This window comes from Meriones unguiculatus, chromosome 11, assembly GCF_030254825.1.
Source record: "Meriones unguiculatus strain TT.TT164.6M chromosome 11, Bangor_MerUng_6.1, whole genome shotgun sequence".
NCBI classification, from domain to species: Eukaryota; Metazoa; Chordata; class Mammalia; order Rodentia; family Muridae; genus Meriones; species Meriones unguiculatus.
The window spans coordinates 90,867,534-90,882,778 of record NC_083359.1 but is presented as its reverse complement, the minus strand read 5'-3'; the positions used below and the strand labels follow the sequence as shown (position 1 = coordinate 90,882,778).

Below are 15,245 nucleotides of genomic sequence, written 5' to 3'. Positions count from 1 at the left end.
CCAGCATTCCGTGGGTGGGAGGAGCACTGGGGTGGGGGGAGCTTCTAATATAATCCAGGAAATGAACCCCAAGAGCCCCAAGACTAAACCCAAACCTGAAGACAACTAAACTAAGAAAAATTAAAACCAGAAGGGAAGTTCCTGGCCCTGAACCCAACCCTTGGCTTCCCACGAAGCTCACTGGCATCTTTTTTCATCCTTCATCTCAGATTAGGCCGGTTCATGAGGAAACACCTATGTAATTTGGCACATAGTGCTTCCTGTTTCCTCTGATGCCCCATTATTTCTCTACAAGGGGCAATAGGCTTCTTCCTGCATATCCGAGGATCAGCAGATTTGCCAGAGATGGAACATACCTCTATGACACTGGACATACAGGAGCCATCTGAGTGAAAGTGCCCACCGTGAGAAAGGGACAGCAATAGAATAGATTGCTTATGTTATGGTCGCCCAACTAACAGAGGTCCTTTGGGGTCATTTTTTGTGATGTCTAAATGTTCTTCCCTCACTGTGAGAAGAGGAGGGAGAGGGAAGAACATCTAGCCCCTAGATGTTCCTCTAGAAGAGGAAGTGAAGGACAGCAAAGGGAAGAACTAAAGCAATTTCCTGCTTGTTCTCATAGCGACATGATATGTAGCTGTGTATACAGACATAGATTCTAAAGCTAGGACCCCAGTTATATATCTCAGCAAGGTATATAATTGGAAATGAGGGGTACGAAACAATAGTTTATCAGCTGCCCTTGTGGCAAATGTTACTAAGGTATGGAGATAGAATTTTCTATGTGGTCCAAGCCCGGTGTGCCTGCATTTCGTACCTGGAGCCATGGCTATGTTATTGAAGACGGAGCATCTCCAGTGCACGGGTGTCACCCATGTACCCATTGCGAATATTCCAGTGACTATGGGGTCACCAAAGGTGGCTTCTGCCTATGAGCTGTGTTCTGTCTTCTCTTGCCAGGTCTCACCCCATCTTCAGGAGCCCATGCTGACAGCCTCCCCTCGAATGCTGCTCCCTCCTTCTACTTCCTCCTCGAAGCCACCAGGCCTGGGCACGGGGACGCCCCTGTCCACCCACCACCAGATGCAGCTCCTCCAGCAGCTCCTCCAGCAGCAGCAGCAGCAGACACAAGTGGCTGTGGCCCAGGTTCTCCTCAGCCTCCTCCCTTCTTCACAGGCTCCACTGTCATGGGCTTGACGCACCTTCCCAAGCAAGGGGCTCAGGGCAGGTGTAAAAACCTAGGGAGCTCTAAAGAATCGCTCATGCTATGGGATCATTGCTTGTTGGGGTTCCGGGAAGTGAAAGGGGAGGGGGACAGATGGGGACTACAGTGAAAATGAAAAAACACATTGGTTCCCCATGTATCCCTCGCTCTGAGCTAGGCTTGGCTGGCTTGGCTGAATGTTGTTGTATAATGACTTGAACTTACCAAGGGGCGGAAAATGTTTGCAGCCCCATCCTCCCTTCCGTACCCTGTTGCCTTGTGTTTGGGGTGGGAAGGGGTGCCTTTGGAGTTAGGACAGGTGCAACTGTGATACAGCTCTTAAAATGGCTCAAAGTATGAATCTGTGCCCAGCATCCTTGCCCAGACTGATGCTCTGGCATCCCAAACACTCTTGACCACAGTGGGTACTCAAGCCTCCACCAGTGACCTACTTATTTCAGACAGCATTTGATTAGGAATTCATTACAGTAGCAATGAACTTACAGGAATTTAGGTAGATGATCTGAGCCTTTTGAGAACTGGCTACCTCTTAGCATCCCGATGGAGTCTATACCCTGAAGTTGGGCTGGGCGATATAGCTACTTTGTGGGAGATTGGGCTGATTGCCCTTGCTGCTTTTGGCAGACATCCTTCTGTTTGATTTCCACGGAGGACAGTAGTCTGAGGTCTCTCTGTGTTATGGGCAAGTCAGGGAATGGCGAAGACACATGTTCTCAGTTTGAAACCAGAGCCGGGCTAGAATGGGGACTTAGGTGGGTAGGTGCAGGTGATCAGGAGGGTGGGATGGCTGGAGCATTGTCTGGAAGGCTGTGTGCACCAGCACTCTCAATCTTCTAGGCTTGACTGTGTGTTCGGATTGTCCAGGTTCTGCAGGACAGGGAGCAGGCGTCTCTGGGGAGAACTCGCTGATCTTTCTTGTGTGTTCTGCTCATTCTTCTCCTGGCTCCTGGGTGAAGGGAATTCCTCTTGGCAGAGGGATCATTTCCTCAGTACACCTTCAGGAAGCACCCAGCAGCCTACCCTTAATAAAATCTGCTAGGGGTTGGCTTTAAAGAGCCCTCTTGTCTTCTAGCCTTGTCTTCAGGTACCTTCACTGATTGTAACCGAGGTGCCAGCCTTTTGGGTCACTTGGCTGAACATTTCAGGAGAGTTGGAATCAGTGGGCTGCTGCTCCAACATTTAGAGCCTCAGAGGTGGGTAGGGGATGTGAGATCTGACTCTGAAACCAAAGGCTATGCCATGCTGGTGGGATGAGTTTCAGGTGTATCGAAAACAATGACAGAGGAAAGGGGATCTCACTAATGGCTTAATCTTATATTTAGAGAAGAAGAAAAAATCATTCTTTGTTAAATGAAAGAATCTAATCTCTGGCTAATGATAGAATGGCAGTCTGAGACACTCCTCCTCCTCAGGGTGGGGGATGACAGGAACACAAAGCCTGAGCATTTCAGCCCTGGCCCATCCCGAGGCTCAGCGTTTCACACTGAATAGAGATCCATCCTCTAAGTAATTTTCTTTCAGCATATCAATTCCCAAGTAATTATTTATCCAGGACTAGATCTAATGCACATGCTTATTATCAGAGGGCATCTGGATTGGACGTCTTGGCTACACACTCCAGAGAACCCAGTTGCAAGCGTCTAATGTGTATACAGTGTTGTGGCAGTGGAGGGGAGCACTCAGCCAGACTCACAACTTAACACAGGTCTCCCTCAGTTGAGACGAAAGCCAAGAGTGGGTCTCTGGCGTAGCAAGTATCTGTCTCAACAAAACATCCATGCCCTGCCCTATTCTAATTGCCTCTCTCTCGGAAGACAGGGAGTCTAAGAAAAGGGAGCACTATAGTGTTGCGGATTCGTTTCCTTTCTCTGCGTTCCGGGCATTTTTACCAGGTTGGTCAGCCCAAGCCTCTCATGTCCTCAGAATCTATTGGCTATAGCTGGCAGTGCACTGCTGGACTCTCCGTTCAGGCAGTGCTATGATGGAGGGCCACCACAGGGCGTTACTGTCCTGTACTGACACAATGACTTTGAGTGGTAGACTTCTAGATCTTTCAGTCAAGCTAGGCTTGAGGTCATTTGTTGGCTTCCTGAACATAGTCCTCCACCTGTCCTTGCCACTCCCCCTAGTCTGTCTCTGACCACCTTCCTTCTATCTTCATCTTGTCTTTACTGCCAGGGACACAGGAGGGTACAATTGCGCCTCTCAGCTGACTCCAGGCTCCCCGGTCTTGCTCGTGGGTCAGTCTTTAAAACCAGCCTCTTCTTCATGCTCTCTTCCTCTGTAGGGTTTGATCCAAGGACTTTCTGTTAATATCTCCATCCATGGGTAAAATCAGTTATGTAAGATATGCAGGTGGGTTGATGAGAGGTTATCCTGGCATCTTTCACACACCTGCCGCAGACCAATTGCACATCTGGTTCTTTCACAGGCTGATGAGTTTCTGGTGGGAAGTAAGCTTTTACTTGTTCCAGAAGAGTACTGCTAGCAAGCTTTAACATCTCTGTCCTTCATTGAACTACCAGTAGTCCTCAGAATTCAGTAGATATAACTGTCATCCCATGGTTTTGGGTGAGAACGTAGTTTCCGTTTCTCTTGAGTTTCCAAGCCTTCCTGTAATACTTCTCAGCTTAAAATCTAAGGGTAAGGCCCCAATTTCATGCAGATATGTGTGCTCTTAAAGTCACTTGTCGTATTCTTTATGTCCCCCCCCACACACACACACACACTGCATTTGCTCTCAAACACCGATCTAGTTTGGTTTTGCCTTTAGGACCATATTTAGTTCTTTTTGATGCTGCCATGACTTTTTCTCAGAAAGACCTCTTCCGGCCTCACCTCAATTCTTTCAGAGCTGATCTTGAACATGCCTTCCTTGGTCTTAAACACATAGGGTCAGAGATTATGGTAACTAACCGCTCAGTATCCCCAGGTCATTCTTCAGTGTGTAAATAGTGAATTACCCCAGTCCCTCGGAAGCCCTCCCAGCCCAGCATGAGGCTTTGCCTGGCTGCATTAGCTTCTGCTTTCAGAGGGACCAGAAGTTCAAGGGTGTGGATGAAAATACAGCCACACCTTGAATCATACCCGGGATGTGTCCAGTGCCTGCGTAGCTGCATGCTGGGCCTGCCTGGCTCCAGGATTGTGGCTGACAACGGTTAAGTGGGCCAGGTCTGGTTGTCATTTGCCAAGCTCTAGCCAAGCCCTCGGGAAAATGATAGTGATGCTCATTGCTGCTATTTAAAGACCTCCTCTACCTGCTACTTCTGCTTATTTAGGGACAAGTGATTTGTTACTTACGCTTTGTGGTCGTGTGTGCCGTAGTTAGAGAAACAGTGCTGAAAACGCTCTGCAGCCTCACCCGGGCCCTCCATGTAGCGTCTGTCCTTGTGGCTTTTCCAAGTCCCCAGCCCTGCCCAAGTCCCTGGCCTATGCATGCTGACAGCGCTGCCTGCCCCTGCTTCTGTCTGGTATGGGAAAAGGGGCGGGAGGGGGGGGGCAAATTGCTCCGGTTATCTCCACTGCCATTTCCATGTGCCTGCCACTCCCTAACTTCAGCCTGGCCCTGCCCCCACTTCTGATGGAGGAGCTGGAGTCCAGGCAAGTAGGCCGGAGAGTGAGTGGGACAATGGTCTGAGGTGGCTGGGTGGGTTGAGGGCAAGTGTCAGAGTCTGGGGAGCAGTATGGCGCCGGAGTGAGCAGGGATGGTGTTGCACATGTTGTTCCGGGATGGGCATGCAGAGCTGGACGCCAGTACTGAGTATGGCCATAGTGCCGAGTTGCCGCGTTTGTGCCACTGGCTTAGTCTCGAGTGGAATAGTCAATGCTCATGGTAGCCCAACTCCGAAGAGGAGACATTCATGCCTTTTCAGAAAGTACTGTGGTCAGGTTTGTGGGGCGGGGAGAATGTTCAATTATTTGAAAGAGTGCTAAAGCTAAGTGTCCATGATAGGAGGGGAGGGCGGGGGAAAAGGTCATCCCTTCCACTCCTGCCCAAACCAAGGGTGATGCTACCACCACCTCATTTGAACACTCCAGGTCTAAGTAAACCTGGCTTCGGAGTGTGGAACAGTCTAGGTCGTGTGGCCCTCACTAGGCCTGGTTTGAGTTCTGCAGCACAGAGTGACATAGCTGAGGTCTGATCCTCAGGCCTGATGCCACTTGATGGCTGCAGGAGCAGGAGGCTCATTAGTGCTAGCTGGGCAGTGACAGTAGTGTGTTATTTCTGTGCTCATGAAGCCTAAAAGCATCTGAAATGATATGGCTGTGCACTCACAGAGGTAAAGTTCTTATGTAATCTGGGACAAGAGGCTCTTACACTCTGGGGTGTTTGCTCATGGCACTTACTGCCAGTGGGTTTTACCAGAAGCATAGTATTCAAGGGCATTGATGGTGCTCCGCCTTCAGACCTTAGATACCTGCCAGAGAAGCATCCAGCTCGCCCCTGACTTCTACAAGAAGGAACAACTTTTTTCTTTTGTTCTCTTTCCTAATTCTCAGAAGTCACCATGGAGACCCGAGGACTTTTTTCAAGTGACCCTTTAGCAAGAGGCCCCTAATGTTTACAGCTGTCCATCTGAATCCAGAATCAACTGCCTCATGCCCTAGCGAGCCTTCTCTGTTGATAGATGGGGCAGCTGAAGCCTAAAGAAAATTGCCAATAGCTGTTTCAGAAGTAAAGACTCTGACACCCAAGCTGCTGGTACCATGCTAGCTAATGGTCTAGTCTGTTGGGACGCTGGGATGCTGGTACCCCAGGGTTTCCCAGGTGTATAGGGAGCTCATAGCAGATGTTAATTAGTGGTGTGCGGCCATGTTGCATATTTCTGCCTTACATTTCTGTTTGATCCTGAAGTAAGTAGAAAGCGAAAGATCTGATCAGTAGATGGTGGATTCCTCTCCCTGGTACTCTAATTTCATGTAAGTAACAGAACTGGCAGGAAGAGTTTTGAGCTTGCTTGTCTTAGGGGGGTATAGGTGGAGGCTTCCCACAGCCATTTTCCTGTTTCTTAGATTCAGAGAGATTTAGGGGACTCGGGTGAAATTTCTCCGTGCCTCATTTTCCATGGAAGATAAAGGTTTCCCGGCCACCCAACATCAGAAACTCAGGCTACTACTGACACTTCTTTTCCTGGTCTCACTCCTCTTCAGATTCCTCCTGTGAATATGAAACAGCAATGGGGGCCAGAATCCTGATCAAAACAAGAGCTCTGTCCTTAGCAGTCCTTTATGGAGGACAGATTTTTCTTTACATTCATTAGGCATCATCTCCCTGGGGAAAGATGAGCCCAACCTTGAGGATCTACTAATGGAAAGTGGCGGTAAATCTCATTAGTAGCTTTGCTCAGTTCAAAGCAGAGCCAACTACAAGGTCAGGTCCTAAGAACTGGGCAGAGAGGGAAGGATCCACTGTACTGGAGTTTAATATTCTTAGTTCTGTGTCCTGAGAAAGCAGATGTGGAGGCCTGTAGGAGCCTCGGTCAGCCTCAGAAAAGATGTGAATTTCTGCAGCATACTGCTTTTCAGAAACTGAGAGCATTTGCCTAAAAAAGACCCAGTGAATGCTTCCTGCTTTTTCTTGCACCCATTACCCCACCCATCCTGGTTCTTTGTTAGCACCATGGTGTAGGTCCAGGAAAACCATCTTCCCTATAGTCCGACTTGGTCCCAGGCGACCAAACTCATCCAGTCCCTTTCTCAAGAGCCTTCTAAAATCCTCCCACTTCCACTTCCTAGTTCAAGAGTCATGCATGTGTGAACACTGACCCTGTGGCTATTTTCTTGAAGCCAGAGTCCTGGATATAATATCCCCCTCTCTTCCCAGTGGTTTCACCACCATTCAAGGGTTATACACCAGGGACAGACATGTAAGCACCATTGGCATAGAGCCTGTTGAGTGTGCCATGGCAGGCCCCTGTACCTCAAGGATACAAATAGAAGAGGTGTTCACTATAAACAAAAGGCTCAGTTTTTATATGGTTGGCAGAAGAGCACTTGTGTGAGTCATTCAACAAGCACTTAGCTCCCTCCAAGGAGGACTCAAGGTTCTACGGACAGCCATTGGAAATAAGAAGAAAATAGGGAGGCAGAAAAGCTGGTACCCGCACATGAGAAGATAAGGTCTATTACAACCAGTTCAGTAATAGCAATGTATAGTTCTACTTCCTGTGTCTTGTCGAACTGATGTTCAAGAAACTGGAATGAAAGATTATATGGTTATGGGTGGAAGGTAGGGCATATTGTGATGCCAATATATTGGTCAATATATTAGCTTTTTTGTTTTATTTTTTTACTGATTTTTGAGACAGGGTCTTACAACGTCTAGACTTCTTGACTAACCTCGAAGTTGCTATGTAGACAAGACTGGCCTCAAAATTCTCCTTTTTTTCCAAGTGTTAGGATTACAGCACATACTAACCATACCCGGCTACTTTTGTTTTTTTTTAAAGATAAAGGTAAAACTGGGTCCAAAGCCACACTCCTGCAATCCTAGCACTCTAGATGCAGAAACAAGAGAGTGACTTCAAGTTCAAGGCCAGCTCGGTCTAAACAGCCATTTCTAGGCCAACTAGTGCTATATTTCAAGACGCTGTCTCAAAACAAACAGAGATTAGAAAAGTGTGCCTCCTTTAGCATGACTGTGCTGTGTTGGGCCTCAATGAGTTCTTAAAACAGGAATGGAGGGCAGTTTATCTGTGGGGCATTGCAGGAAGGGAGATAATGTCTACCCTACCTCTTGCGTTTGATGTGGGACCCAGACTGGTGCCTGAGTCACATCATGGCCCTTGAAGCATATAGAGAGGTCCACAGGGCAGGTGACCTGTCTTCTCTTGCTACTGTTCCAAAATTACAAATCCAGGTACCCAGTTTTCCATTCAGGGTTTCTTCCTCTCAACTTGAATATGGACAGGGGTGTGTCTGGTCCTGGCCGTCCACTGGCCACTGTCATTTATATTAATGTCCCTCTCTTTCTTTGTCCCCTTCTCCTCTCCTCTGCCTGCCTCCTCCTCTCTGCAGGTTCACTTGCTGAAGGATCAGTTGGCTGCTGAGGCTGCGGCGCGGCTGGAGGCTCAGGCGCGGGTGCACCAGCTCCTGCTGCAGAACAAAGACATGCTCCAGCACATCTCTCTGCTGGTCAAGCAGGTGCAGGAGCTGGAGCTGAAGCTGTCAGGACAGAACGCCAGTAAGCCAGGGTCCCGGCCAGCCTCGGTGCCTGTGCACAAGCTTCGTAAAACAAGTGATTTCCGTGACCCCTGGGGATGCTTTGCTTGGAGCCTTGGTGGCACCCTTACAGTTCAGAAGGACAGGCAGCGTGGTCACAGTCTTTGCATTTCATGAATAAGAACTGCAAGGCCAGAGTACGTCTTGGCTGTCCTCTAGCCACTACCCAAACCTGACCTTGAAAGTCCCTGGGAGACACTGCTGCATGTTCCTCCACTCTCTCCTTGCAGGGAGCTCAGCCACTCTATCTCCCAGGGAAGCCCGTTTCTCCCTCGGAGGGATTTCCCAACGAAAATATACTGAGCCCATATGGGGTATCGTGTTGTGAACTCTGCAGGCCCCACAAACTTTGTAGTCCTTCATTCTTTTCACTCCGACCCACAAACCCTCTAGCAGCTCACTATCCTATTGCGCAGAGAAACGTCTGTCCATTTGATTGATAAGGTAGCTGAGTAACTTTGGCCAGCTCTGCAGGTCAGTAACTAGACTGTGCAGTCACTGGTCTGAGATTCTTTGCTGCCTATATATGAGCTGCCTCCAAGCGTTGCTGGGAAGGCCAATGGGTCGGTACTGGGCATGCTTGAAGTCTGTGTTGACTGCGGGCTGACAGGGACTGCATCAGGTGCTTCAGGGATAGAAGGGAAGGAATGCGGGGTTAAGCTGTGCTGCTCCAGATTCCCTTTGAGGGACAGGCATTGTCAGAACCAGGCCTTTTCCAAACCACAGGGGTTAATAGCTCACATTTTTGAAGCCTTGCCTAACACTGCCTCTCCTTCCCCCTTGTCTCCCTGCAGTGGGCTCCCAGGACAGCTTGCTGGAGATCACCTTCCGTTCAGGTGCCCTGCCTGTGCTCTGTGAACCCACCACCCCTAAGCCAGAGGACCTACACTCACCGCTGCTGGGCGCCGGCTTGGCTGACTTTGCCCACTCAGCGGGCAGCCCCTTAGGTAGGCGTGACTGCTTGGTGAAGCTGGAATGCTTTCGTTTCCTCCCACCGGAGGATACCCGGCCCGTGGCGCAGGGCGAGCCGCTCCTAGGTGGCCTGGAGCTCATCAAGTTCCGAGAGTCAGGCATCGCCTCAGAGTATGAGTCCAACACGGACGAAAGCGAGGAACGTGACTCGTGGTCGCAGGAGGAGCTACCGCGCCTGCTCAATGTCCTCCAGCGGCAGGAGTTGGGTGACAGTTTGGATGATGAGATCGCCGTGTAGGTGCAAGGCAAAGAGCTGGCGGAGGTGGCAGCATGATGCCAAGGGGGTCAGGTCTGCCTGTGCCTGGCTGGGGATGCCCAGGGGGAGGCGCTGCCGACATTAACACCCAGGGCAGAGAGTGTAGGGTCTCAGAAGAGGTTCTGGGTTTTGCTTTGAAAGGTAAATGGGGGCGGGGGGGAAAACTGGATTCTCAGACGGGAATTAGCGCCTGAGTTCTGCTAGTGACTGAAGGGGGTGCGAGCAGGGCTTTCCAGGGCCTTGGGACGGGGTTCGTCTTCAGAACCACAGCTCTGGAAGGCCTGCTGCTCTCACCATTACAGTCAGGTTCTAATAAATCTGTCCCGTGATGCCTCAGTGACCCTCACACTCTCCTGTCTCTGTGGTGCAGACCATAAAGGGAAGCCATTGGAACCTTGTCGGGTACTTAGTTTTGGGATATCAGGATGATCCAAGTTGCCTAACCCTCCCTGGAGCTAGAGGAGAATTCCTTCCCCAGGCGCTGGCTGAGATTGTAGAGGCTGGATGCCCTGGGCTGCTGGGAAAGTGAGGCTATGCCTTTCAGTGAGCATGTTGTTGATCAAAGTCACAAGTCGCAGTGGATAAACAAGGAATTTTCTCTATCTCCGTGTCGGATGTTGCCGCAGAGGAAGCTGGGAGTGATAATAGGATTCTGGACCTGCTGTGAGAGCCCAGGGGAGGACCGATGGTTTGCTGCAGCTCACTTAGATCCGGTTCTTAGTTTGGAAACCCTTCCCCGACCCATCTCCTGCCTGCAACCCAGCTCATAGAAACAAGGCTAAGAACTCCCCTAATGCCCCTTTTTCTTGCCTCAGGGGCTGTGCCTGCCCAAGCTTTGGCAGGGCTATGCCCCTGTGCTAGTCTCAAAGACCCAGGGCCCCCTGCCGTACCTCTCTCCCTACCCCTCCACTGGGCAGCAGAGGTCAGTTTTCAACTGCAAAAGAAGAAGAAATTGAGGTAAGCTGATAGCTGAGATTGTCTACCTTTCAGAATCACTGCCACTTAGAACAGATCAGGGACCACAGCCGTGCCACCCCAGCCCATCTCTTTGTGGGTCGTGTGCCTTGAGCACAGGTGTTCAAAGTGCAACTTTACTCTCTTACCATCCAGGCCTTGCCTAGGGGTCTCCATTCAGTTCTAGGCTGGTGAGGCCCATGAGAAAAGTTCCTTTCCCCCTGTAAGACCTTAAGTGGGTAATGGATTGTTTTTAACCGTGAAGAGAGAGCTAAGACGGGGGTCAGAGTCGTATGATGTGGGGAGGGGCCAAGCCGTAGGCCAAACTGCAGTGTTATCAGCTAGGAAGGACGGAGCTGCCCAGATGGAGTGCTTCAGCCCCAGCTTTGCACTGAAACAGGCCTGATGGCAAGCATGGCCCTTTCTTATAGCCACAGTGGGATTTCTTTTAAACTAAGCAGTCAAGTTAAAGGAAATTAACATAGCTTTACATTATTGCTCCCTAGTGCACTCAGAGCATTGATTGTAATAAGATGGGTTAATGGGCGTGTGTGTGTGTGTGTGTGTGTGTGTGTGTGTGTGTGTGTGAGGGAGGTATGGACGTGCTTTTAGACTTGTGGAGAATGACTAAAAAGATCTCCAGGTGTTCCGATAAACAGAGTTGTATCCCTTTCCCACCCTGTATCTAGTTGAAGAGCTGTAGAATGCTGTTTGTTAATTTTCCAATTAACAATTGGAAGGAGGTCCAGATACACAATGAAGGGAGAATTCCAGATGTGAGGTCCACGAAACTGAAGGGGCAGCCGGCAGGAATCAAGTTAGGCTAACTTACTCAGTTCCAACCCAGGATTCCTTCAGTCTAGGACCTTTGGATCCAAGCTTTTGTGTATCAGAGAGTGGGTGGTCTGTTTGGTTAAGGTGTACTTGTTCAAGGTTAAAATCTGAGACAAGTGGAGGTGTGTGGACTGTGGGTAAAGAGGGCTATTGCCTTTATAGGGAAGAAGCATGTGGATGGGATATGGGTTTTAAACGCCTGTGAAGGAAAGGGAAAAATGAAAGTGAGATGGAAGAAGTGGAGAGAATGGTTAAGGATGGATGCTGACTTGAGACTCGTGTTAAGACTTTTGCTCTTGCTCTCTGCCTTCTTTTACCCTGTTTCCCTGGTTAAGGCCTGCCTTGGAGAATTCATTCATGTGCCATATCCTCCCTAGTAAGAACCAAATCTGGACACACTTGGAAATGGGAGACAATAGAATCTAGGGGCCTTGTGGGGTCACGAGCCAGCGACCTTTCATCTAGGCCAATGGACAGGACAGGGAATGCTGCAGACCTGATTCCCCAGCAGCGGCATACTCCTTCCTTGCTTCTCGTTCTGCTAACTCAACTCTGCCTTCCTCCTTTTCATCCTTCTACTCTGACCTATATGGAGGACACACGGACACCAGGGGTTTCCTTATTGGAGCCTGCCCTGGGTGCCAGAAAGCTCTTGGGCACACAAGGCTTCGCAGTTGCAGAGGCGAGACGGAATTTCTCCGCACAGGATGAACTGCATTTGGGAACTGAAAATTATATTCCTTATATTCCTGCTTATATCAATGCTATCTCTATCTGTAAAAAAAAAAAAAAAAACCTTTCTGAAACTCACTCCTCTCAGCTGACCTTGTTTACAAGTTGTACTTCCTTTATTTACTCTCTGCTTGATGGCTCTCCCACCCTCTAGCCCTCCGCTTTCTAAAACTGCTGTGTCATTGACTGTTGGATCAGCTCTCTGGGAAATGATTCTGTTAATGAAAGTGCACTTACTCCCTGGATGTTGTCACTAGTTAGTGGCTTTTGCTAAATAAACCTTTCTTATTTCTAAACGCTTTCCCATTGTCTCTACTTGCTTCCTCTATTTAACCTGCTCCTTCTGTCCCCTTCCCTCGCACCCACTTCCTAAGCCAGGTAATGTCAGTTCTGGGACAAGATACAGAAAGAAGTCATGTGTCCCAGAGGTTAGGACCAAAGCGGACCCTCGGTTGCAGCGTGTATGGGCCAGCTCTGCAGGATTAGACTGCCCACTGCTATTAACTGGAAATAATTTTGCTTCCCAAGGGGACATTTGACAGCCTCGGATACTTCATTTCTCTTAACTAGGGGTAGATGCTTTGGAGATATAGAGGGCAGAAATCAGAGATCCTACCACACATAGGACAAAGCTCCAACAGAGAATTATCTCTCCCAAGGGCATTAAAACAGAGATTGTAATGCCTGAGCTAACACACAGTTTTTTTGGGACCCCAGGTGTTTTCAGACTCCAGACATCATTAGAACATGAGAGTAGCAGCAGTGAGTTTGGGGCATGAAAACAGCATGTCATTGTTTCTGCCATAAGCTACGATGAAGATGATACAATTTCACTGACTGCTGTACTCCGTGTCTGAGGGTTCCTACTTGGTAGTTGCCCAAATGGGCCCATTCCAGCCATGTTTATACAGGGAACAAAACTCACTCCTCCCATGATCTTCCAGGAAGGACCATAGCATGAAGGAGTCACAGAGGAACTCTGGCACATGGAGGTATGGGCCTCCCAGCACAGAGCAGAACTGCGAGAAAGGAAAGAACGTTCCAGAAATGGCCTGCAGACTCTCGCAATGAAGCCAATGGGGTGGGGGGCTTTTTTTACCTCCCAAACTGTGACTTTTGGCTGTTCTGGAGGCAGGAAGCTTGTTAAGCATGGCGCCTTGTCATGCCCAGGCCCAGAGGGGAGTCTGGGAAGGGTGTTGACCAGGTCTATGCTTCCCCCGTTCTCTGACATTGAAGTGAACCAACCAGGCTGTTTTCTCACCTGCACACTGGCACTGTATATGCCACGTGCAGCTTTCATGAGGACATGGGAGAGAGCATTGTAAAAGCCTCGGCAGAGAGTACCTCGGACTGCCCCAGGGGACTGTCAAGTTCGCTCTTAATGTACCTCCTCCTCCCCGCTCCTGTGCTGCTAGGTACAGGCATCTGCCGGGCATCTTTTCCTGTGTGTTGAAACTACATGGGGCTGTGTCCAAGAATTTTTCCTGGGGTTTTGATAATAGTACGTTAAATGCAAAATGTGGGAAGCCCCTTCCTGTCCTTAGAAGATCCTGAACACCAGCTGGAGAGTGATGAGCATAGCATAAGTGATGGTCCCTCAGCTGGTCTCCTATCATCTGCTTTTTCTGTTGGCTCTTTGGGGTGGGTGATGCAGAGGCCCTGAAGCAGGGAACATGGAGTTGACAGACAATCAGGAGCCAGTCCCCTAGGCAGTGGTGAAAGCAAGAGGACCTCTCCTGTGTGTGCTCTCGCTGTACTTGCTAAGGAGCCCTGTCAAAGGGACAGGACACGCATGCACAGCCATTCACATGTAAGCAGCCAGCTTCCCGAGCCCAGTGGCTTTTCTAGTCAAGAAGCAGAGTAGGTTGCTAGAAAGGCCCGCCAGTCACTTCTCTCTCTTGGCAAGTGGCATCCAGGGAGTGATGTCATGGTTGCTTAGAGACCACCTGGCTTCTGAGTGGCCAGGTTGTGATCTGCAAATCTCGGCTTGTGAGGCTGACAGTCAGACTCTAGACTCTTGCTAAGTAGAGAGGACACAGACAAGGCAGTGAAAAGCAGAGACTGATGAAGGGCCAGGGTTGTCCTCATAACATGTTAAGTGATAGGGGTTTGAGCAGAGCATTTCTCATGCTGGGGAAAGATAAGAAGCATATACGATATTTTGGTAACACAAGGATAAACAGAAGCAGCTCTGCTAAAACCGTAAAGTCAGGCTCCAGGAAGAGTCGCTGTATATGGTGGGAAAAACAAAGGAGAGACCTACACGCACGATTGATACCCAGTCCCCAAGAGGAAATGCTGAGTCATCTTTGTGCTTCAGATTGGCATAGAGGCTTGCCCTGAAATGAAGCAGGGGTCGGGACTGTCCCTGTGGCACATCGTGTGGTGATAGCATGTAGTGTTGGCATGACTCAAAATAGCCATAGAAAGCTCTCCCTGGGGTTAAACGTGATTCTGCCTGCTTCAGCAAGAGGTTCATGTAGTGGAGATGGCCCACCTTCCTTGTGTCTTCCCTGCCTTAGGCTGAGAGTCAGGTTGTCCTCTCCAGAGGTTTACCACCCTCACGAGGTTAATAGCTAGGATGCCTGCAGGAATTCCTTCCCTGCCCTTTGTCCTCAGTGTGGGTAAGAACTGATCCCTGTAGATCACCACTCTGAAGCAGTGGTGTTTATCTCTGGACTTCTCCGATCCTAACCATGGAGGCTGCTTAGGGCAAAAGCTAGCTAGGCTCTTACCCCAGAGTTTCTGAGTGAGTAGGTCTGAGTGAAGTCTAAGAATTTTGTCTCCTCTTGGTTCCCAGAGGAGGCCACCACTGCTAGTCTCAGTACCTTGCTTTAACGGCCACTTAGAGGGTATTCTCAAACTTCTAGTATTGTGTTTATCTTGAAAGGGAGAAAGAAAAGGGAGAGGCAAAGAGATGGGTCTGGTGTTGATAGACAACCACTAATTGAAGGTGATGAAGATTCCCTGGGTACCAAGAGGAGCGGCACATGATGGGGGTGACCGGACTTGACAAAAAAAAAAAAAAAAAAAAAAAAAAAGAAAGGCTAT

The 15,245-nt window shown here is 49.4% G+C and overlaps 1 protein-coding gene across 8 annotated transcripts in view; it reads left to right on the top strand.

Annotated features, from left to right (window-relative positions):
• Positions 1–15,245, top strand: part of Nos1ap (nitric oxide synthase 1 adaptor protein) — a 287,498-nt gene that overhangs the window by 258,868 nt on the left and 13,385 nt on the right. For 3 of the 8 annotated variants that reach the window (XM_060364643.1, XM_060364644.1, XM_060364645.1), the window contains exons 8-10: positions 961–1,146; positions 8,243–8,462; positions 9,241–9,393. In XM_060364643.1, the coding sequence (XP_060220626.1) occupies positions 961–1,146; positions 8,243–8,462; positions 9,241–9,393 (559 nt within the window). Of the gene's footprint in view, positions 1–960; positions 1,147–1,211; positions 4,826–8,242; positions 8,584–9,240; positions 15,240–15,245 lie in introns of those variants that run through there. The other 5 variants (XM_060364647.1, XM_060364646.1, XM_021640625.2 and 2 more) reach the window with 4 other exon arrangements.